The sequence below is a fragment of the Sminthopsis crassicaudata genome, chromosome 6, assembly GCF_048593235.1.
Source record: "Sminthopsis crassicaudata isolate SCR6 chromosome 6, ASM4859323v1, whole genome shotgun sequence".
In the NCBI taxonomy this organism is placed as follows: domain Eukaryota; kingdom Metazoa; phylum Chordata; class Mammalia; order Dasyuromorphia; family Dasyuridae; genus Sminthopsis; species Sminthopsis crassicaudata.
The window spans coordinates 39046641-39065882 of NC_133622.1; the positions used below are offsets into that span (position 1 = coordinate 39046641).

At 33.8% G+C, this 19242-nt stretch overlaps 1 protein-coding gene across 2 annotated transcripts in view; it reads right to left on the reverse strand.

The window, feature by feature from the left end:
• Nucleotides 1–19242, reverse strand: part of SCFD2 (sec1 family domain containing 2) — a 389381-nt gene that overhangs the window by 315169 nt on the left and 54970 nt on the right. For both annotated transcript variants that reach the window (XR_012483637.1, XM_074276401.1), the window contains exon 3: nucleotides 6365–6492. Coding sequence is in view for 1 of the 2 variants with exons in the window: in XM_074276401.1 (XP_074132502.1) it covers nucleotides 6365–6492 (128 nt within the window). In the remaining variant the exon portion in view is untranslated. The remainder of the gene's footprint in view (nucleotides 1–6364; nucleotides 6493–19242) is intronic.

The window sequence follows — 19242 nt, forward strand, 5'->3', positions numbered from 1 at the left end:
GTGTTTAAAATTCTTCACAGTCTGGTTCAAACCCATCTTTTCAGAGTGACTGTACATTACTTCCCTTTATACATTCTATGTTCGGCCAAACTGGTCTTTTTCCTGTTTCCAGGGCATTCCATCTCCCATCTTCATTTCTTTGCAGTGTCTCTTTCATCTGAAAGGGAGTCCCTCTTCATTTTCATCTCCTAAAATATCAGGCTTTCTTAAAAGCACAGCTCATCTGCCACCTCCTTCAAGAAGGTTTTCAAAAAATTTCCCTAAGCTCACTCCCTCCATAATCCCAAGTATTCTGCTATTTGCTTTATATAGGCATATGCTATTTGATTCTACTGGCATCAGAACCATCTATCTTTCTTTGTGCCCGGCACGTAATCGATGGTTAATAATGCTTACTGGCTGAATGCTTTCCACTATCCCAAGCAGCCTCTCAAAATTCATTTCACTATTGGGATCCAGACTTAGTCAGCCCTTTCAAATATAGACATGTAAGACATATGATATTAATTAATGAAACAAATGTTTATCTTTCATAACATAAATCTAAATAGTATCCTCATTAGCAAATCTGGCAATTGTTCACTATTATTACAATATTCTCTTGCTTGTAGCATCCAAAAAAAAAAAAAAAGCAAATACAGAAGTCCACATAAAAACACTTATGTAGAAAGGGGGCATGAAAGCAACACATATTTCCCCTTTTCCATGGATTTATGAACAAATAACTCATACGGTTATAGGCTACTGGTTTTGTTTTTGTTTTAAGTCAGGATGCAGATCCTGAATATAAAACACAATGAAAAGACTGTTTTCCAAATCAACTAAGTGACAAAATTACAATGTGTCATTGGACATATAGCCCTTGGTCAAGGGCGTCTAACATTCAGTCTACATCAACTAACAGAACCCCAAGCTTTGAGTATTGAAGAACAGATAAAACTTCCATTCATGCTTTTTTTCTTCCTCCTTTAAAAAATCATTAGGAAGATTTACCTAGTGGTTTAAAAACTGTCAAACTGTCAAGACTGGCTTTGCAAGATTCTTTGAAAACAATTCCTCTTTTATAATAAGTTTTCATGAGAGTCACTATTTTACTGAGGCAATTGGGAGACACAGTGGATAGAGTACCAAGCTTGGAGCCAGGCAAACTTCAATGCAAAGATGACCTCAGCCATTTATTTGCTATGTGACCCTGAGCAAGTCAACTCTGTTTGCCTCAGTTTCCTCATCTGTAAAATGAGCTGGAGAAGCAAACGGCAAACCGCTCCAGTACCTTTGTGAAGAAAACCCCAAAGAGGTCATGAAGAGTTGGACGTGACTAAACAACACAGTTTCAAAAATGAAAATTTGTAGCAAGACAGCAAGCTTAAAAATAAATAAAGCCTTTTTGTTACCGTTACTGCTATTGTTGGGAGTCAGTAATGATAGGCAAATAGTTTGCTGATTTCAATTTGTTAAAAATGAATTTCATCATACTTTACTGCTTTTTATAATACTGACAAAAATGAATCCAGACACGATGTTGGCTCCATTCATTTACACATCCCATGAGCATGAAGATTGCAAATTTGAATAGAAGTATCTTTGCTTTTTTGGCATTATTAAATAGAAACACACATCTATAGAATGGGGTGGGGCAGACTCCATTGTAGCAGCCTCAAAATAAAGAGCAGCTTGCCAGTAACATCTGTAATGATTTATTAAAAATGGATCAGGCAGAAGAAGGAACCCATACTTTGAGAACTGCACATGAAGTACATTGCTTAGTTATGAAATGGTTTCATGAGAGTTCCACTGAGCAAGGAAACAAACTGGAAGATGTCAGCAAGAATGGTGCTAACCAGATAAACTGATGAGCCAATGCTTAATACACAAGATATTTTCCAAACCAATTAGACTCATCTCAGTTGAATCTTCTATGGCGTAACAAAGGGTAATTTAGAATAAGAGCTCAAAACGAAGGCAATCATAGATTTAAAGCTGAAAGACTCTGAAAATCAATCAACCTAACCATCTGATTTCATAAATTAAACTCAACTTGAACAAGATTAACTGACTTGCTCACATGAATATGGATGTTATTGAGATCTTAACTCAGGCTTTCTGAGCCTGATTCTAACATATCCTTTCATCCAAAAGAAGTGTTGCTACTCAGTCAATGTCATTAGGTACAATCTCTTTCTTCTGAATCCCAAGGATGCTCCAATGAAGAGAGAAAATGGAATTCTATTTGTTAAAATGACTGAATGCAAGCTACTCTCCCACTGATCTGCAAATTATTAGAATGAGGTAAAGAGTGGTCAAAGAAAGAACAATAAGACTTTATAAAGGTATTTGTTTGTTTGTTTGTTTGTTTTTAAAGCGTCATAGAATGGTTAGAAAATAATTAAAGAATTAGAGTTCCAGCAAGATATTCAATGAGTAGTCAGGACCAACCTCAGCATTAGAGTTAGTTGCAATGCTGACTTAAAACATTTGAATAAGAAAATTATACTCCTCTTAAAGGCTACATATACAATGAAAATATATGAAATATATATGCACATTATATTATTATATATATACATATACATACATGTCAAAAGTCACAGAAACTTAGTACTTACAGGAAAGGTTAACAAAAATGCAAGATTTAGACAGCAAGGTATTAATGATTAGAGAAGTTTATCCATATCTGACAAGTTAAACTGAAAGGTAAACAAGAAGAAAATTATTATCTTTTAGAGGACTACGAACTGATCAACACATTCACCTATAACACATTCCTTCTTTAATTTTTCAAAAGTACTCTATATTCTAAGTTTAATCAGATCCAGACAAAATTTAAAAATACAGCCTCAAAAGGAATTTGCATTTGAATGTTTGGGAGTTTTGTCTATGAGAAAAAAAGCAACATAAAACATTTGCTTCATCCCAAAACTTAAGACTAGCAAAAAAAAAAAAAAAAAAAAAAAAAAGAGGGAAAGGAGAAGGCAATTGTCAATGAATCCCATTACAAAAAGCACCAAAGGGGTTAGTCAAATACATCTGTACCTTTGTTCCAACAATGCTTTACAAAAACCCAAGTATTACCACTACATGAGTCTGTTTTACATCACTAGTTAAGATTTCCAAAGTCTTATTCTAACTACTAATAGACATAAAAAGAGGAAAATGAGTTATGGGACAAAATGATGACACATCTTCTAATATGGCCACAACTTGCGTAATAAAATACTAAATTTAAAAATTCTCTCAAAATATTTACCAATATTTAAATGGATGGGGTGAGGTGATGCTAACTAGGATGAAGATGCAAAGTCATAGATAAGCTTTATAGAAGTAACTAAAACTACAAAAATAATTTTAAATCATTCTTTGTAACTTTCTTTGCAAATTCAATAGCAGTATAAATAAATCGTCCTATCTACAATAGAGGTTACAGGTTGAAATGTTATTCTAGATTGAGTGTTCTTTGTCTTTACATTCACTACAATGAACCTGGAGCTCAAATTCCCAGTCCTTTCTGTTCCACATAAACATGCATTAAAAAAACACAACCACCAAGAAAACAAATATCATTCAGGAGGAGGACGAGGGCAGAGAGAAAAAAAAAAAAAAAGATAAAATACTGACATGAGGATTACAATATCTTTTTTATTATTTTGCCCATAACATCTGTAAACTCTCCCATCATGAGCATCAGAGCTGTCATGTAATGAAATACATATGCTCCAAAGATGTAGTTTGCATACAAGCTGTAAATTGTTATATTTTCATACTTCTTCCATGACATTAGAAACGTCTTCTAACAGAGAAAAAAACAATCCTTTAAATTTTATCTTTTAGCATATGAAGAAAATGACTACCCACCCCATTCCTGGGGATGGGAATCCCCCTTGGATAATGACGATCCACCCCACTCCTATGGTAGGATCCAGAACATCCCCCTGGGATGACGCCTGTGATTGGAAGTTCTTCTCATGGTGTCTCATGACTTTTTCATGAAAGCTGACACTTTCCCAATGTCTACTAGGCAAAATAAACACCAAACAAATAACACAGCACAGCTAAATTAAGTGCTGTAAGAAAAGCCTTATACCAGATGGTTGGCCACCCAAAGCTTGGGTACAATGTCAGGATTCTGGCTAATAAAATCATTGGTCAGAGAATGGAGATGTATCTGAATTCTATGTCTGATGGGTAACTACAGCCCTTGATTGAAGAGAAAAATAATATAAGTAGAATTTAGATTATTATTTCTTCCTTCAGACCCCTTCCACATCCAGAGAGCAAGACCTGGTTAACTGGAATATATGTAGAAGACACTTCTATTTTTTTCCTCTAGCCTTATTTGAGTTCCAATACTATCAAATGATCTACAAATAACTAAATAGCCCATTGTGTCTGTGATCTCATCGATGTGCATACACATCTAGTAATCGCCAATCACAATTCATCTAACCCTTCTCAACTCACAATGCTCTTAGCCATATCATCTTAACAATCCTTCACAAGACATTCCCCACCATACTGTTGGTCTTCCTTTTGATCTCTTGTGCAGCGACCAATGTCATACATAGTCTGTCTCCTTCTTACTATATAACAGGTCCAAGTCCTCCTCTGGCCATAAGGGAAATGACATTTTAAAATTAACTTTATCTTTTACACTGCTTTGTACATGCATTTTATTATTGGCAATGAACCTATTTATGCCTACTATTTGTCTCTTCTTTGCTCTTTATTTGACATATAATTTTGACTCCTTGAATATTGTATTATGCCATCATTTACAGCAATGTAACATCATCAAGAGATTATTAATATAAGATTGGTTCTTTTGACCTTTCTATTTTAGCAAATGCTTTACAGGAGTTACATTTTTATAGGAAATGCTGAGAGCTCCTGATGATCTCTGTTCTTTTATCTATTTCTATGAATAAATAGCAACATATTTGTAGCCAAGAATTTATATCTCTGGATACAAGTAGAGGATAATGTCTATAGCATAGAAGAATGCTGAACAGATTCATGAATAAGGGTCCTATATACTTTTTTCTAAAAAAGAGAATGACTTATTTTGTTGTGATATCCTAGTAATCTTCAAACAGAAAACATGAAATTCATTCACATTCATTGACAAATACAACGACTTTTATGGAGTCAGAAAATCTTAGATCAATTCATAATTCACTTATTCACATTTACATTTACTAATTACACTGTGATACAATATAATTTATTAGTTAGATATTCATATATATAAATAAATAGTCCATTATTTATAAAATACTAGCTAGTGCTACAGGATTTTCAAAATGAGGACAATATCCCTACAATTTGGTAAAGGAGATATAACAGATAAATATATGTAATATATGTAATTGAAGGTAGAAACTCAAAGAAAATGCCATGGAAATAAACACAGAGTTGACAAAAGAAGTCAATTTTAAAGTAATCAATTTTTAATTATCTAGCTGCTAAATATATTTTTAAACAAAAAGCTGTTCTCATATTTATCTTAAGTGGTTATGTTTCCATTAAATTATTACATAAAAACAAAAACAATTAATATATATATATTTTTTTTTTATTTTTTTTTTTTTAAAGAAAAGTGACTGGGAATTTCTAATTTTTCAACATATAGACCAAAAAAAAAAAAAAAATCCATTTAAACTTATAATTTACCAGAGTTTAGTTCTTCTAATTTTAAAGTCCAAGTTCACTGGGCCAGAATGAATAGTAAGAGACAGGCAATGTACTGTAGAGGAAGTGATAACAACTCTGGAGGACAAAATGGCAGATGAGAGAGGCACAGTAGTTCTATACCTCAAAATCCATAAAACAAGAGCTTTTTGTGTACTATAAAAAGAAGAAAGAATGAAAACAAAGGGGAGAAAGTCGAAGCCAACTTTTGACAGTGACATTTGTAACATTGTCTGTTTGCCCATCAAGTTCAGAAAGCAAGCAGGCTGCCCTTGGGAAATCCTCTCCTACAAGTCCCATGCATCGTGCTAGAAAGGCAAGAGGGGTTCCTAGGAACTGATGATAGTGTGTGTATGTGAGAATGTGTATGTGTGAGAATGTGAGTGTGTGTGTGAATGTATAGATAGCAAAATGCTGAAATGGTGTTAGGAAGAACACACACATATATATGTATCTCACACCTACACACTCACACACACACACGTTTCTTCCTAACACCACTAGAGCACTTTGCAAATTCTTCAAAGCTTTTTCCAAGATTTTATTTTAGCCAAGGAGGAAACAAAGCCAGGGCTTAGCTTACGGTCACCTCAGCCACAAAAGGCCAGTTTCTCCCAGGCTCACTAATGGACGATGACCTTAACCAGGGGCCAGCCCTTGGGCTGCCTCCCTGACTCACCCATGCTCATTTTGATGGGCAGGCTCTCCCTGCTCGCTGCTTCCACCAGGTGTCTCCTAACTTCCATCAGAGCTTCTTTGTGCTTGCTGCTCAGTAAAGACTCCCAGAGGGCTCTTGCTGCTGTGTCACTGCAATAAAAATCACAAAGAACACAGATTAAATTTCCAGTATGTAATAAAAAGGATAAAAAAGCATAAACTTCCTTTTTTTTTTTAAAAGTCTGAACACTAAGGTTTGCTCATCAAGTTAGAGGTTGCTTGACTCACTCTTTTGAACTAATGTTTATCACTGAAAAACTAATGAAAACCCCTCCCCCCAAAAAATCATCAAATACATAGGGAGGGGGAAGAAAAAAAGGAAGAAAAGAAGAGAGAGATAGAAAGGGGAAAAGAAAGAAACAGAAAGAAGGAAAGGAGAGACAGAGGGAGGATAGGAAGGAGGGAAGAAAGAAGGAAAGAAAGGTGGTAGGAAGAAAAAGAAGAAAATAAGACCATATTATAGGAGATGAAGGTGAATAAGGTGAATGAAATTATTTAATAATTTAAAAATTTTAAAAGTCTAAATTACTTTAGGGTACATAATGCTATTGCTATTGCTATTGAAACGCCAAAGATAATCAATGACTGTTTAATAACACTATTAAAAGGTCATACAATAAATTTAATAATTACTTAAAATTGAGGCAAACAATTTAGAACTGGGTATTTTAACAAAAACAGTTAGACTGCCCAATGTTAGAAAATATTATGTCTAAGAACCCAAAGTAATTAGCAAGATAATTGGACTCAACAAAATAAGTATTATTTAACAAAACTTCTTTAACAGACTACCTCATTAATAAATGAAAAAATAATTACTCTATTGTAAAATAGCATCAAATCCTGTTGACTGTCACATCAGTAGCATGATGATGGAAGGGTGATATTTCAACAAATCTCTCACAATTGACCTTTCATAAAAGGCAATAAGTTTAAGATCATATTAGGCTTATCTCAGCTCATTTCCTCTGTACTTCTCAATCTCAGCAAAGTACCCATATCTAATTTGTGAATGAATACAGTGTTTATCCCTGGGAGAATGGTGACTGGATGCCAAATATACACATTTGGATTCACTTTTTTAAAACGGGGCATAAAAGAACAAAGATGACTTCTGTTCCTTTTCAGTGGCTTTTCCCTTTCCAAGTCCCCAGGAACATTTCCTGTCATCTTGTTTGCTCAAAGATGTTCTACTTAATGTTTTAAATGACCTATCTGAATGTAGTTTGTAAAAATATAATAATAATATTATATAATATAATAACTTTCAAGATTACATTCAAGTTAAAAGCTAGTATTCTACAGGGAAAACTAACACTGAACTTTAATCTTTTAAAAACTACTTTAATTATAACTTCAGGTAGCTCCTAATCTAAACAGTTAATCAATTAGCAAGTATTTAGTAAGCATTTACTATGCTCCAGACAGTGTGCTGAATACTGGATAGAAAAAGACAAAAAAGGGGCAGCTAGGTGGCGCAGTGAATAGAACACCAGCCCTGAAGTCAGGAGGACCTGAGTTCAAATCTTGCCTCAGACACTTAACATGTCCCAGCTGTGTGACCCTGGGCAAGTCATTTAACCCCAATAGTTTCAACAAAAAAAAAAAAGAAAAAGACAAAAAGAATCAGTCTTTAATCTTCAAGAAACACACCTTCTATTAAAGACAATATATACATAAATGAATATATGTAAATACTTAAATATTCACATATACACATATGTGTAAACATATACAAAATAAATGCAAAGTAACTGGGAAGGACTAGACAGGGCTCTAGGAACTGAGTAGATAAGGAAAGATTTATGAAAAAGTAGCATTTGAGCCTCTCGTTGTTAAAGAAACAAAGGCACTAAAAAGCAGAGATGCAGAAGGAGTGCATTCCTGATTTAGTGGACAACTAATGCAAAGGCAAAAATATGAGAGTGTGATTGAGCAGCAAGAAGGTCAATCTGCCTGGACTAGAGAGTGAAGGATGCATTATGGACAAAAAGGCACTTTGGGATTAGGTTGTGAAGGGTTTTCAAAGTCAAGCAGAAAGGTTTATATTTCATCTTACAGGCAATAAGGAAACATTAAAATTTATTGAATAGGAGAATAACATACATAGTAAGACACATGCTTTGGAAAAAACAATTTACAGTGGGGCAAGATTTGAAGTTGGAAGAACAACTGCAGTTTGTTGTAATAGTCTAGGAGTGATAACAGCCTGTTTGAGGGGTTATTTGAGTAGAAAAATGGGGACAGATCTAAGAGATGTGGACATCAGAAATAGCAACATCTGATTACTACTTGGATAGGCTGATTGAATTAGTGTCAGAAAGTAAAGATAATATGGAGGCTATGAACTCCTATGAGGATTTTGGTGTCCTAGACAGAAATGGGGAAGTTCAGAAAAGGGTAGAGGTTGAGGGAAAAGATAATGAGCTCTGTTTTGGCCATGCTGTGTTTGAGAAACCTATGAGCCTCTAGTTTACACATTTACCTAGCATTGAAGTTTTATCGATAGCATTTTCCATTAAAATCCACAAACTGCTTCAAAGATTAATTAAATAAACTTGGATTAGAGACACAAAGAATTAAGAGGTAAATCTTTAAATAAGGAAACAGTAATATATTCACTAAACCCCAATTCTTACCCTTTTACAAATCATTCCTCTTCATTCATCTATTTCTTTTACCAAATACATCCTTCCTCTCTTCATCTACCTAATCTGATTCATTCAGTGGCTTAAAAAATGAGATTAAAAGTAGAAAGAATATCTATCTCATCAGCTTTTCTCCAAGATATCCAAAAAATATCCAAGAAGTGATCATTTATAAAACAAAACTAAACCTAACATTATCTATGATGGGTATGTCAGCGAACAAGGAAAATAAGAGTTTGGAGATGAATCACTTCAGATACAGACAGTTTTAGAATCCAGGTTTATTTTTCCTACTAACTATAAAATACCAGCTATTTTGAGGTGCACGTATTGGAAACATAAAATGTTTCATATTATGATTAAACTATTTATTCTTGGCATTGAAATATGGAACATTTTTTTCTTTTTTATATCACAAGTATTTAGCATAATGCCTGGCACAAAAGGCCAATAAATAATCATTGTATTATATATTGTAAAAGATTGAGGCTAAAAAGTATGTCACTTTTTTTTTTTTGTATTCATGATGATCTTGCTAACATCCCAGAAAATCCTCTTCAGTAATAAAAAGACCATGATAATTGTGAATCCTATGTCCCCCAAAATTTTCTTACTGCATATGTTAACAGTTGATGCCCTAAAATAGATGGCTTTCATTCAACATTTAACATGTGGTACAGTGGATAGAGCACCAACCCTGAATTCAGAAGAACCTGAGTTCAAATCTGGTCTCAGACACTTAACACTTTCCAGCTATATGACCCTGGGAAATTCACCTAACCCTAACTGCCTTAGCAAAAAAAAAAAAAAAAAAAAAAAAAAAAAGAATCTCATGTACATGAAAATCTCCTATAACATTCATGTAAAGCATTTATACTTTAAGGATTTGGTAAGTACAGCTGAAGGAGCAGATTTTTCTTCTTGTGCTTTGCATAACAATAAGTAGTAGATTAAATAGTTTTTCAGGATAATATTGGATATTAATATATCATTAAACATTATCTGTCAATCTGTCACTTGTATTTCATAGCTAATCTCTAAATGCTTGACAATTTTAAAGGTACCTACTCTTAATCTGAACATTAATCAGGAGGCTCTATTGTTATTAGTCAGAAATAATGACAGTTGACATGTATATATAATGTGTTAAGGTTAAAAAAAATTTTCTTCACAATAAACTTATGAGATCGATATAAGTATTATCTCCCTTTGTTTATATGACAAAACTCATTTTAACTTTCCCTCACAAAATGGCGCATCTAGAACTCCAAGCTGAATGCCCGGCTCCACCAGAGGTGATTTCTGTCCCATTTTGCCAGCTGGGTGATTCTGGACAACCCCTCTTGGCCTGAGTTGCCACACTGTAAAATGAGAAAAGTAATACTTCATATGAACCATAGTTCTTCTTAGATAGATACTTCTCATTTGAAGAAGTATCATCTATGACCTTGAAATGTTAGTAATTACTGGTTGTAAATGGTACCAAGTCTATTGTTAAAAATACAGAAGTTTCCAATCTTTCCCTAAATTTTAATATTATTCAGATATTCAGGATAACATTAAAATGATTTAAATGGTTAACTAAGCAGAACTTGAATTTCAGCAGTAATATAAGTAATTTTAAATGGCTTTTATATAAACACAGACATATTTATAGCTGCAGCTTCTTACCTCTGTCTATACACATACACATTAGAAAATAAACATCTTCTAATAATTAGGATGGCCAATTTCTATAGAGAATATTCTACTTTTGTTGTTGTTCAGTCATTTTCCAGTCTTGTTCAACTCTTCATGATTCCATTGGGAGCTGTTTTGTTTTGTTTTGCAAAGATACTGGAGTGTTTTGCTATTTCCTTTTCCAGCTCATTTTAGAGATGAGGAAACTGAGGCAAAGAGAGTTAAGGGACTTTCCTAGAGCCACACAGCTACTAAGTGTCTGAAGACAGATTGGGACTCAGAAAGATGGGTCTTCCTGACTCCAGGCTGGCGCTCTATGTACTACAGCACTCCTAGGCAACTTTCTACGTTTGTGACCGATATCCATAGGCTAACATAGTCCATAAAACCAGAGGTTGTCTTACACAGGAAACATTAGAAATTGTGATTATAATTGTGGCAACAAAGACTTAATGCCTAATAGGACTTTAATTCCAAAAAGCAATTCACAATTCTTTTTCATTACTTTTCCAGCTCTGGGTCTGTCCTCTACAACTATTTCATTTCTCATTCTACAAACTTAGTCACAAAGCTTAGTCAGCTGCCCCCTGGCTCTGATTATGCCATCTCTTCTTCCGGGGTGAGCTCTTTCCAAAACATCCATTCATTCTCCATAGGCTTCACGTCCCCATACTCCTACCTCTCTGTTTTTTGGTTCCCTCTTTATGTGATGTCTTTCCCCATTAGAATGTAAGCTTGTTGAGGACAGGGACTGTCTTTCTTTTTCTTGTATTTGTATTCCTAATGCCTAGCACAGTCCCTGGTATGATAAATAAATGCTTATTAACTTGATTTGACTTGATTTTGGTTTGGCTCTATATTGGATCTCACAGAACTAATCTGAAACATCACAATAGATCACCGGATATACTCTTTTATGGCCTATTCCAACATGAACATGCCATAAAAATTAAGAAGCTTAGGTTTTAGGGGGCAGCTAGGGGGCGCAGTGGATAGAGCACCAGCCTGAATTCTGGAGGACCTGAGTTCAAATCTGGTCTCAGACACTTAACACTTCCTAGTTGTGTGACCCTGGGCAAGTCACTTATCCCCAGCCGGGGGGGGGGGGGAGGGGGAAGAAGCAGCAGCTTAGGTTTTATAAAACTAATTAATTGGCTCACCAATTTATCAAATCTATTAGTTTTGAAATTAGGGGAAAAGATAGTATTTACTCACCCTAAAAGATACCTATACTTAAGGTATCTAGCTACAATTAAAGCTAAATATAAATATACCATGTTGATTTGCTATATGTCAAAGATCACATGGAGTTTAGAATTTTTCTGTCATTAGTGAAAGATTCTAGAAAAAACATAAGTTCTACATAGCCCTTTTATTTTTAATTGACTCACACATAGGTAGCCTGGTTGCTTCTCCTGTGAAGTTCATGCTTTTATTATTAAAAATTATTAAAATTTTGTAGAATTTAGGGTTCAAAAGACTTTTTGAAACTTCCTGGATCAAATACCACATTTAGCAGATACTGAGAATAGAAGTCATGTCCCAAGGATCATACATAAAGTAATTAATACACTGGGATTAGAACATATTTTCTTCCCCTTAAAATGCAAATTCTTTGAGGGAAGGCACTGTTTTTGCCCCCTTCTTTATCACTGCATTTTCACGGCAGAGGGACTTGCATAGCTCAATGAAATTATGAGCTCTGCTGAGCAAGTTTACTCAGACAGGTCAGAGTGGAGATCATAGGTGACCCACTGGAGAAGGAAGTGGCAAACCACTCCAGTATCTGTGCCAAGAAAAGTTCATGAGTAGTATTAAAATGATAAGATATGACATCAGAAATGAACGCCTCAGGTTGGAAGATCCAACATGTAGGAGGCAAGAGCAGAGGACAACTACAAATAGATCCAATACTAATGAAGCAGCCGGGCTAAAGCCAGAAGGAAACTCAGCTGTGGATGTAGCTGGAGCCAAAAGGAAAATCCAATGCTACAAAGATCAGTATTGCATAGAAACCTAGAATTTAAGATTTATGAATTAAGGTAAGCTGGGTGTGTTAAAAAGAGATTGAAAGATTAAACAGACATCTTGGGTGTCAGTGAATTTAAATGGACAAGAATTAGTGAATTTAATTCAAGTGATCATTACATATACTACCATGGGTTCCCTTAGAAGAAATCTGAGCAGCCAATAAAGTGGTCATAGTGTGAAAAAGGGCAGGACTGGAGTATAAACTCAAAAATAACAGGATGATATCTGTTTGAATCTAAAGCAAATCATTCAACATCACAGTTATAATATCTATGCTCTAACTATTATGGAGAGCCCCAAACTGCTCAATTCTATGAAAACCAACAATGTCTTCTAGAAATAACACCCAAAAATGATGTTACATTCATCATAGGGGATTAGAATGCTAAAATAGGAAATCAAAAGTTAATTAGAATAAACAAGCAAGTTTGGCTTTGGAGTATACAATGTAGCAGGACAAAAGCTAATATAATTTTATCAAGATAACTTGCTGGTCTTAGCAAACGCTCTTCTTCAACAACCCAAAAATTTATGAATCTACATATAGACACCATTAAATGGTCAATATTAAAATCTGATTGATTGTATACTTTGCAATCAAAGGTGAAGAAACTCTTTATAGTCAATTAAAAAAAAAAAAAAAAAAAAAAGACCTGGAGCTGACTATGGCTTAGATCATGAGCTTCTTATTGCAAAATTCAAATTTAGTTTGCAAAAAGTGGGGAAAACCATTACCCCATATAGGTATGACCTAAAGAATATGCCTTATGAATATGAAAGAGAAGTGATGAATAGATTTAAGACATTAAATCTGGTAGAAAGAGTGTCTGAAGAATTATGGACAGAAGTTCATAATATTGTACAGGAAGCAGCAACAAAAAACATCCCCCTCAAAAAGAACAAGAAAGCAAAATGGATGTCTAATAAGGCTTTGCAAATAGTTGAGGTAAGAAGGAAAGGGAAAGGGAAAGATATCCTCAACTGAAGGTAGAATTCTAGAGAATAGTAAGGAGAAATAAAAAAAGGTTTTCTTTAAAATGAGCAGTACAAAGAAATAGAAAGATAATAGAATGAGAAAGACAAGATATTTTTTCCTTCAAGAAAATTAAACTATCAAGGCAACTTCTCATGCAAAAATAGAATGATAAAATACAAAAACAGTAGGGAATGAATAGAAGTAAAAGAGCTTAAGTAGAGGTGTCAAGAATATGCAGAGGAACTACATAAGATCTGAATGTCACCGATAACCACAATGATGTGGTTAGTGATCTAGAGCTAGACATCATGGGAAGTCAAGAGAACTTTAGGAAATACTGCTAACAATAAGAGTAGTGAATGTGACAATGCCATCTAAGCTATTTAAAATCCTACAAGATGATGCTGTTAAAGTACCACAGTTCATATGTCAGCAAATTTGGAAAATAACAATAGCCATGAGGTTGGAAAAGACCAGTTTAAGACCAAAATCTAAAGAAGGGCAATGCTAAAGAATGTTCAAATTATCAAACAATTGCACTAATTTCACATACTAACAAGGTTATGCTTAAGATGCTACAAGCTAAGCTCAAAGATCACTGCAACCAGCAGCTGCAGCCATGAAATTAAAAGACATTTGCTCCTTGGCAGAAAAGCTGTGGCAAATGTGTACAGCATTCTGAAAAGCATACAGAGATAGCACCTTGCTGACAAACAGCCTTGTTATCAAAGCTGTTATCAAAGTAGTCATAGATGACCATGAGAGCTGAACTACAAGGAGAGCTGAACACCACAGAATAGATGCTATTGAACTGTGGTACTGAAGAAGACTTTTGAGAGTCTTTTGGACAGTAAGGAGGTCAAAGTAGTCAACCCTTAAAGGAATTAATTCAGACTACTCACTGGAATGACAAATAATGAAGCTAAAGCTTAAAATACTTTGTCTACATAATGAGAAGATCAGGATTCATTGGAAAAGATTAAAGGTAAAAGAAGGGGACAAGAGAGGATGAGATGGATGAATAATTTCATGGAAACAATGAATATAAGCTCAGACAGACTTGGAGAGATAGTAAAGGATAAAAAGGGCTGACATGCTATTGTCTGTGGGATCACGAAGGGTCAGACAAAAATGAACAACAATTGTTTCGCCTGCCTTTGTGTCTCCAGCAGTTAGCCTAATGTCTGGTATATTGTAGGTGCTTAAGACAAGCTTGCTGACTAAGAAAATAGGTCTAGTGGCTCTTAACCTAACTTTCTGCTGATTTATCATGATTTCAGACTGTTGTCTTTTAAAATACCTACTTGCTGTTCAAATACCATGCACTAAAAACACGATAAACATACGTCATCACTGTGAGCAAGTTAACCACCAGAAGTTTTTGGATGGAAGTCACTGAGATCAAAGACTAGTTGACTGGCATTTCTTGTCTCCTATCACAACTCACAATGTCACATTCCATTAACAATATTTGGTGACTCATTTGCTAATTATCTGGTCAAATTTTAATTCACTGGTAAAGTTAAATCATTGTTTTTTCTTTTATAGGTTTAAATAAGTTGTTCAAAAGAAGTTTTGCAGACTATTGACAATTTCTCTTTGAATCACCTCAGGATGTGTTTTCCCAATCAAGAGAATTCCAACCACCCACTTTACTGTTCCAATACATTTTATTATATTCTCTCATCCCTCTCCTACCCTGCACACTGACACATAATCTTAGGACCTTCCCTTATTGTAGATACTCCAGTTCACAGCCACACCCAGGAATAATAAAAAGGAATATGAAGTAAATTGAAGTGCTAGGGGAATAAATATCCTAGCAGCCATAAATTCTTGAGCATTTCTATTTCTATTTCTATTTCTGCTGGTTAGATAATGGTCTTGCCCAGTCAGATTTATCTAAAATGTCACCAACCATTCTTCAAGTCATCATATTTTGAGAGAATAAAAAATATACAACCTAGCTTTCAACGGCTCCCTCTACCTCAGACATTTCCATCATGTGCCTGTAGAGTGTAGATTCATAAATATCCCTAGGATCCTATTTTTACTAACTCTATTAGAACAAAATGTTACAACTGCAATAAAGTCTTATAAACACAGTCAGATCAAAACTGCAAGCCAAGCAGTTATGTAACCCAGGGTTCAAGTTGACACAAAGACTGATTATTTGACACTGGATGCCTATGTGAAAGGCAGAGTTGGTGAGATCCTGGGAGAGCAAAGACCTTCTTGTTGTTTCTAGCTTCAACGAAAGAAATAGGTGATCGTAGGTTCTCTTAAAGAGAAACCCTTGAAAAAGAAAGGACTGTAAGAAGCAGAAAATTTTTAAAGGAGCTGGTACCTTGATATGTCCTTCCTTCTGGCTTGCCTATCTAGAGACTTCAGGGAATTTTACTCTGGGTGAAAGTGGGGACTTTTTTTTTTTTTTTTTTTAATTAGGCTAAACTGTATTACTCATAGTGGATGTGCTCATTGTATGTATTGTCTGGTATATTATAATGTGTATAACTTTTCTGATTTCTATTTACTATCAACATGAACATGTGAGTTTATTCACTATTTATAATATTTTTTGTGTAACTAATATTTGGTAGGAATAGAGAAGGCCTTCAGATATAATCTTGAGGCACTCTTTCCCACTTAAGGGATAGAGGTTAGCTTGAATCTAACAATAAAATCATTACCCTTAGACTAGCAATATTTAGGGAGATAAGATAGATACAGTACTAGCCCAATATCTCCCTCTCTTGGAAAGGGCAGAGGGGCTAGCCCATTTGCCCCAATTTCCTGTTTCCCTCCAGGCAGTAATCAAAGTTTCCCTTGGAGAATAGTAGATAAGTTTCCTAGATAGTATTCCCATGTGGGAATTCCTTCCTAGCATTTCTGTGAGGATTTATAGTTTTTGTTTTTGTTTTTAATTTATGGCTTTTTTCTGAGAAAAACCAAATAAAATATTGGGAAAGGATATTTTGATTCTCCTGCAAAAATCACTACAAAAATATTACTGGTTCAAAAGAATTCACTGTTTCAAGTCAAAATCAGAAAAACTCTGAGATGCAAAGTCAAAGCTTATGATTGACATTTCCAGGCACCAGGATAGGATCAAATAAGAAAGACACAGTCACAATATAACCTGGCAGTCTTGCTTGTAACTGTGGTCATGCTATAAATGTGAGTCTGTGTCCCTGTCTGCTGCCTATGTCTTTTATGCAATTAAGAAATATTAGTAACTTAGCATGCACTGCATGCCTTATACAAATCCTATGGTTATAAATTTAAAGAATATAATAAGTTTTAGAATTAATGTAAGTCCTTAGATTAGCCATTTTGGATGTGATTCGATGTACTGCCATTGATCTTACTGAATGTTACACTGATCAAATATTACCCAATTATGTTTAAATCATCTACTCAGTTTGACCTTATCTTGAAGTAAGTTGCTGGCCTATACCAAGTTTCTGCCCTACTGTTTTCCTATTTTCCCTTTTTTTTTTTTTTTTTTTTTTTTTTTTTTTTTTTTTTAGTAAAAGAATGAGTCCCAAAAGCTTGGATCTTTGGGTTTTTCCAGTGTTTGAATCGTCACTATAGTCTATACTTCTTTGAAATACTATTAAATCTGATATTTCATTTTAACAATGACAACTTTGAAATACTAAATATTTCTTATAGTATCTTTCCATTTTATAATGATTTTTATTTGTTATTTATTTTGTGACAATATTGCTTTGTTTTAATGTTTTCTATTATCAAATGCCTATGAGATAGACATATTTTTCACATATTATTAAAATATATAATCCTTTCATAATACATTGACCTAAAATAACAATAAAGCACACATTGATTAATATAATCCTATTATAGAAAAATTATATGATTCATCACTTATTATTATGGTAATTCATTATTATTTAAAATCACATATATGAAATGTTATGAAAAACAGAACATATGATTTGGGGAATTTGTGAAAATTATGGTTCCTAGTTCCAGAATCCCAAAGATTAATATCTATCAGAAATTTGGACTTTTCTTCCCAGGATTTGTATTAATATCTCAATTTAAGTCACAGAATTTAGATGACTCATAAGGACATACATATTACCTACACAAGTGACACATATGTCATATACTTACATAAAAGACCTAACTTCAGAATACACTCTGAAACAATAATCAGAATGATTTAGTATTAGTTAAAAAATTAGAAATGTCTATCAGCAGAACAGATTAAATAAGAAGAATCAGGAAAAAATGAACTATAACCTAGTATAAAACAAACTTGAGGACATAATTTGCTTGGGAAAACCTCCCTATTTAACAAGAACTCCTGGAAAAAATACTAAATATTTTGACAGAAACTGGGTTTAGACAGACATCTTACATAACAGGCCATGATAAACTCAAAATGGGTAGTGACATGAATATTCAACATCATATCATAAAAAGTGACGGGAGGGAGAAAAGGAGGGAAGGCAAGAGCAAGAGAATGAGAGAGAGAAAAGATAGAAATAATGTTGGAAAGATTGTGAAAATACAGATACACTAGCGCATTGTTGGTGAACTTGTGAATTAATTTAATCATTCTGAAAAACAATTTGGCATTATGCTAAGAAATATTAATCACTCATTGGTAGATCAAACCAATGTAATAAAAATGATAAAATCTAAATCAACTTATTTAGTCAATACCCTATAAATTAAACTACTTAAGGACTGCTTTATAGAGCTAAAAAAAAATAATAACAATAACAAAATTCATCTGAAAGAACCAAAGGTCAAATATATCAAAGGAATACATGAAATAAAAATGGGAAGGAAAAGGGCCTAGCAGAACTACTATTACTACAAAGCTGTAATAATAAAGTACTTACTAAGAAATAGAGTGGTGACTATGCATGTTTTGAAAATAAAAAAACTTTAATTAAAAAAAAAATAGAATGGGATAGATTGGATACACAATACATTGTAGTAAAGACTATAGAAATTTAGTATTTGGTAAACCCAAAGATCCAAGCTTTTGGGACAAAAACTCATTATTTTACTTAAAAAAAAAAAAAAAGGGAAAATAGGAAAACAGTAGGGCAAAAACTTGGTATAAGCCAGCAACTAACTTCAAGATAAGGTCAAATTGAGTAGATAATTTAAACATAAAAGGTACCAAAGGCAAATTAGGAGATACCTATGACAACTATGAATAAGTGAAGAATTTAGAAGCAAACAATATAGAGAGATCATTAGATGTAAAATGAATAATTTTAATTGTGTAAAATTAAAAAATTTTTGCACAAACAAAATCAATGCAATTTAAAATTTTTTTAAAGCAGAAAATGGGGTTGAGGTGGGGATTTTATAGCAATTATCTCTCATAAAGGTTTTATTTCAAAAATATATAGAGAACTGAGACAAATTTATAAAAATCCATTGACAAATGGTCAAAGGATATGAAAAGGCAGTTTTCAGGCAAAGAAATCAAAACTATCCGTAGTCATATAAAAA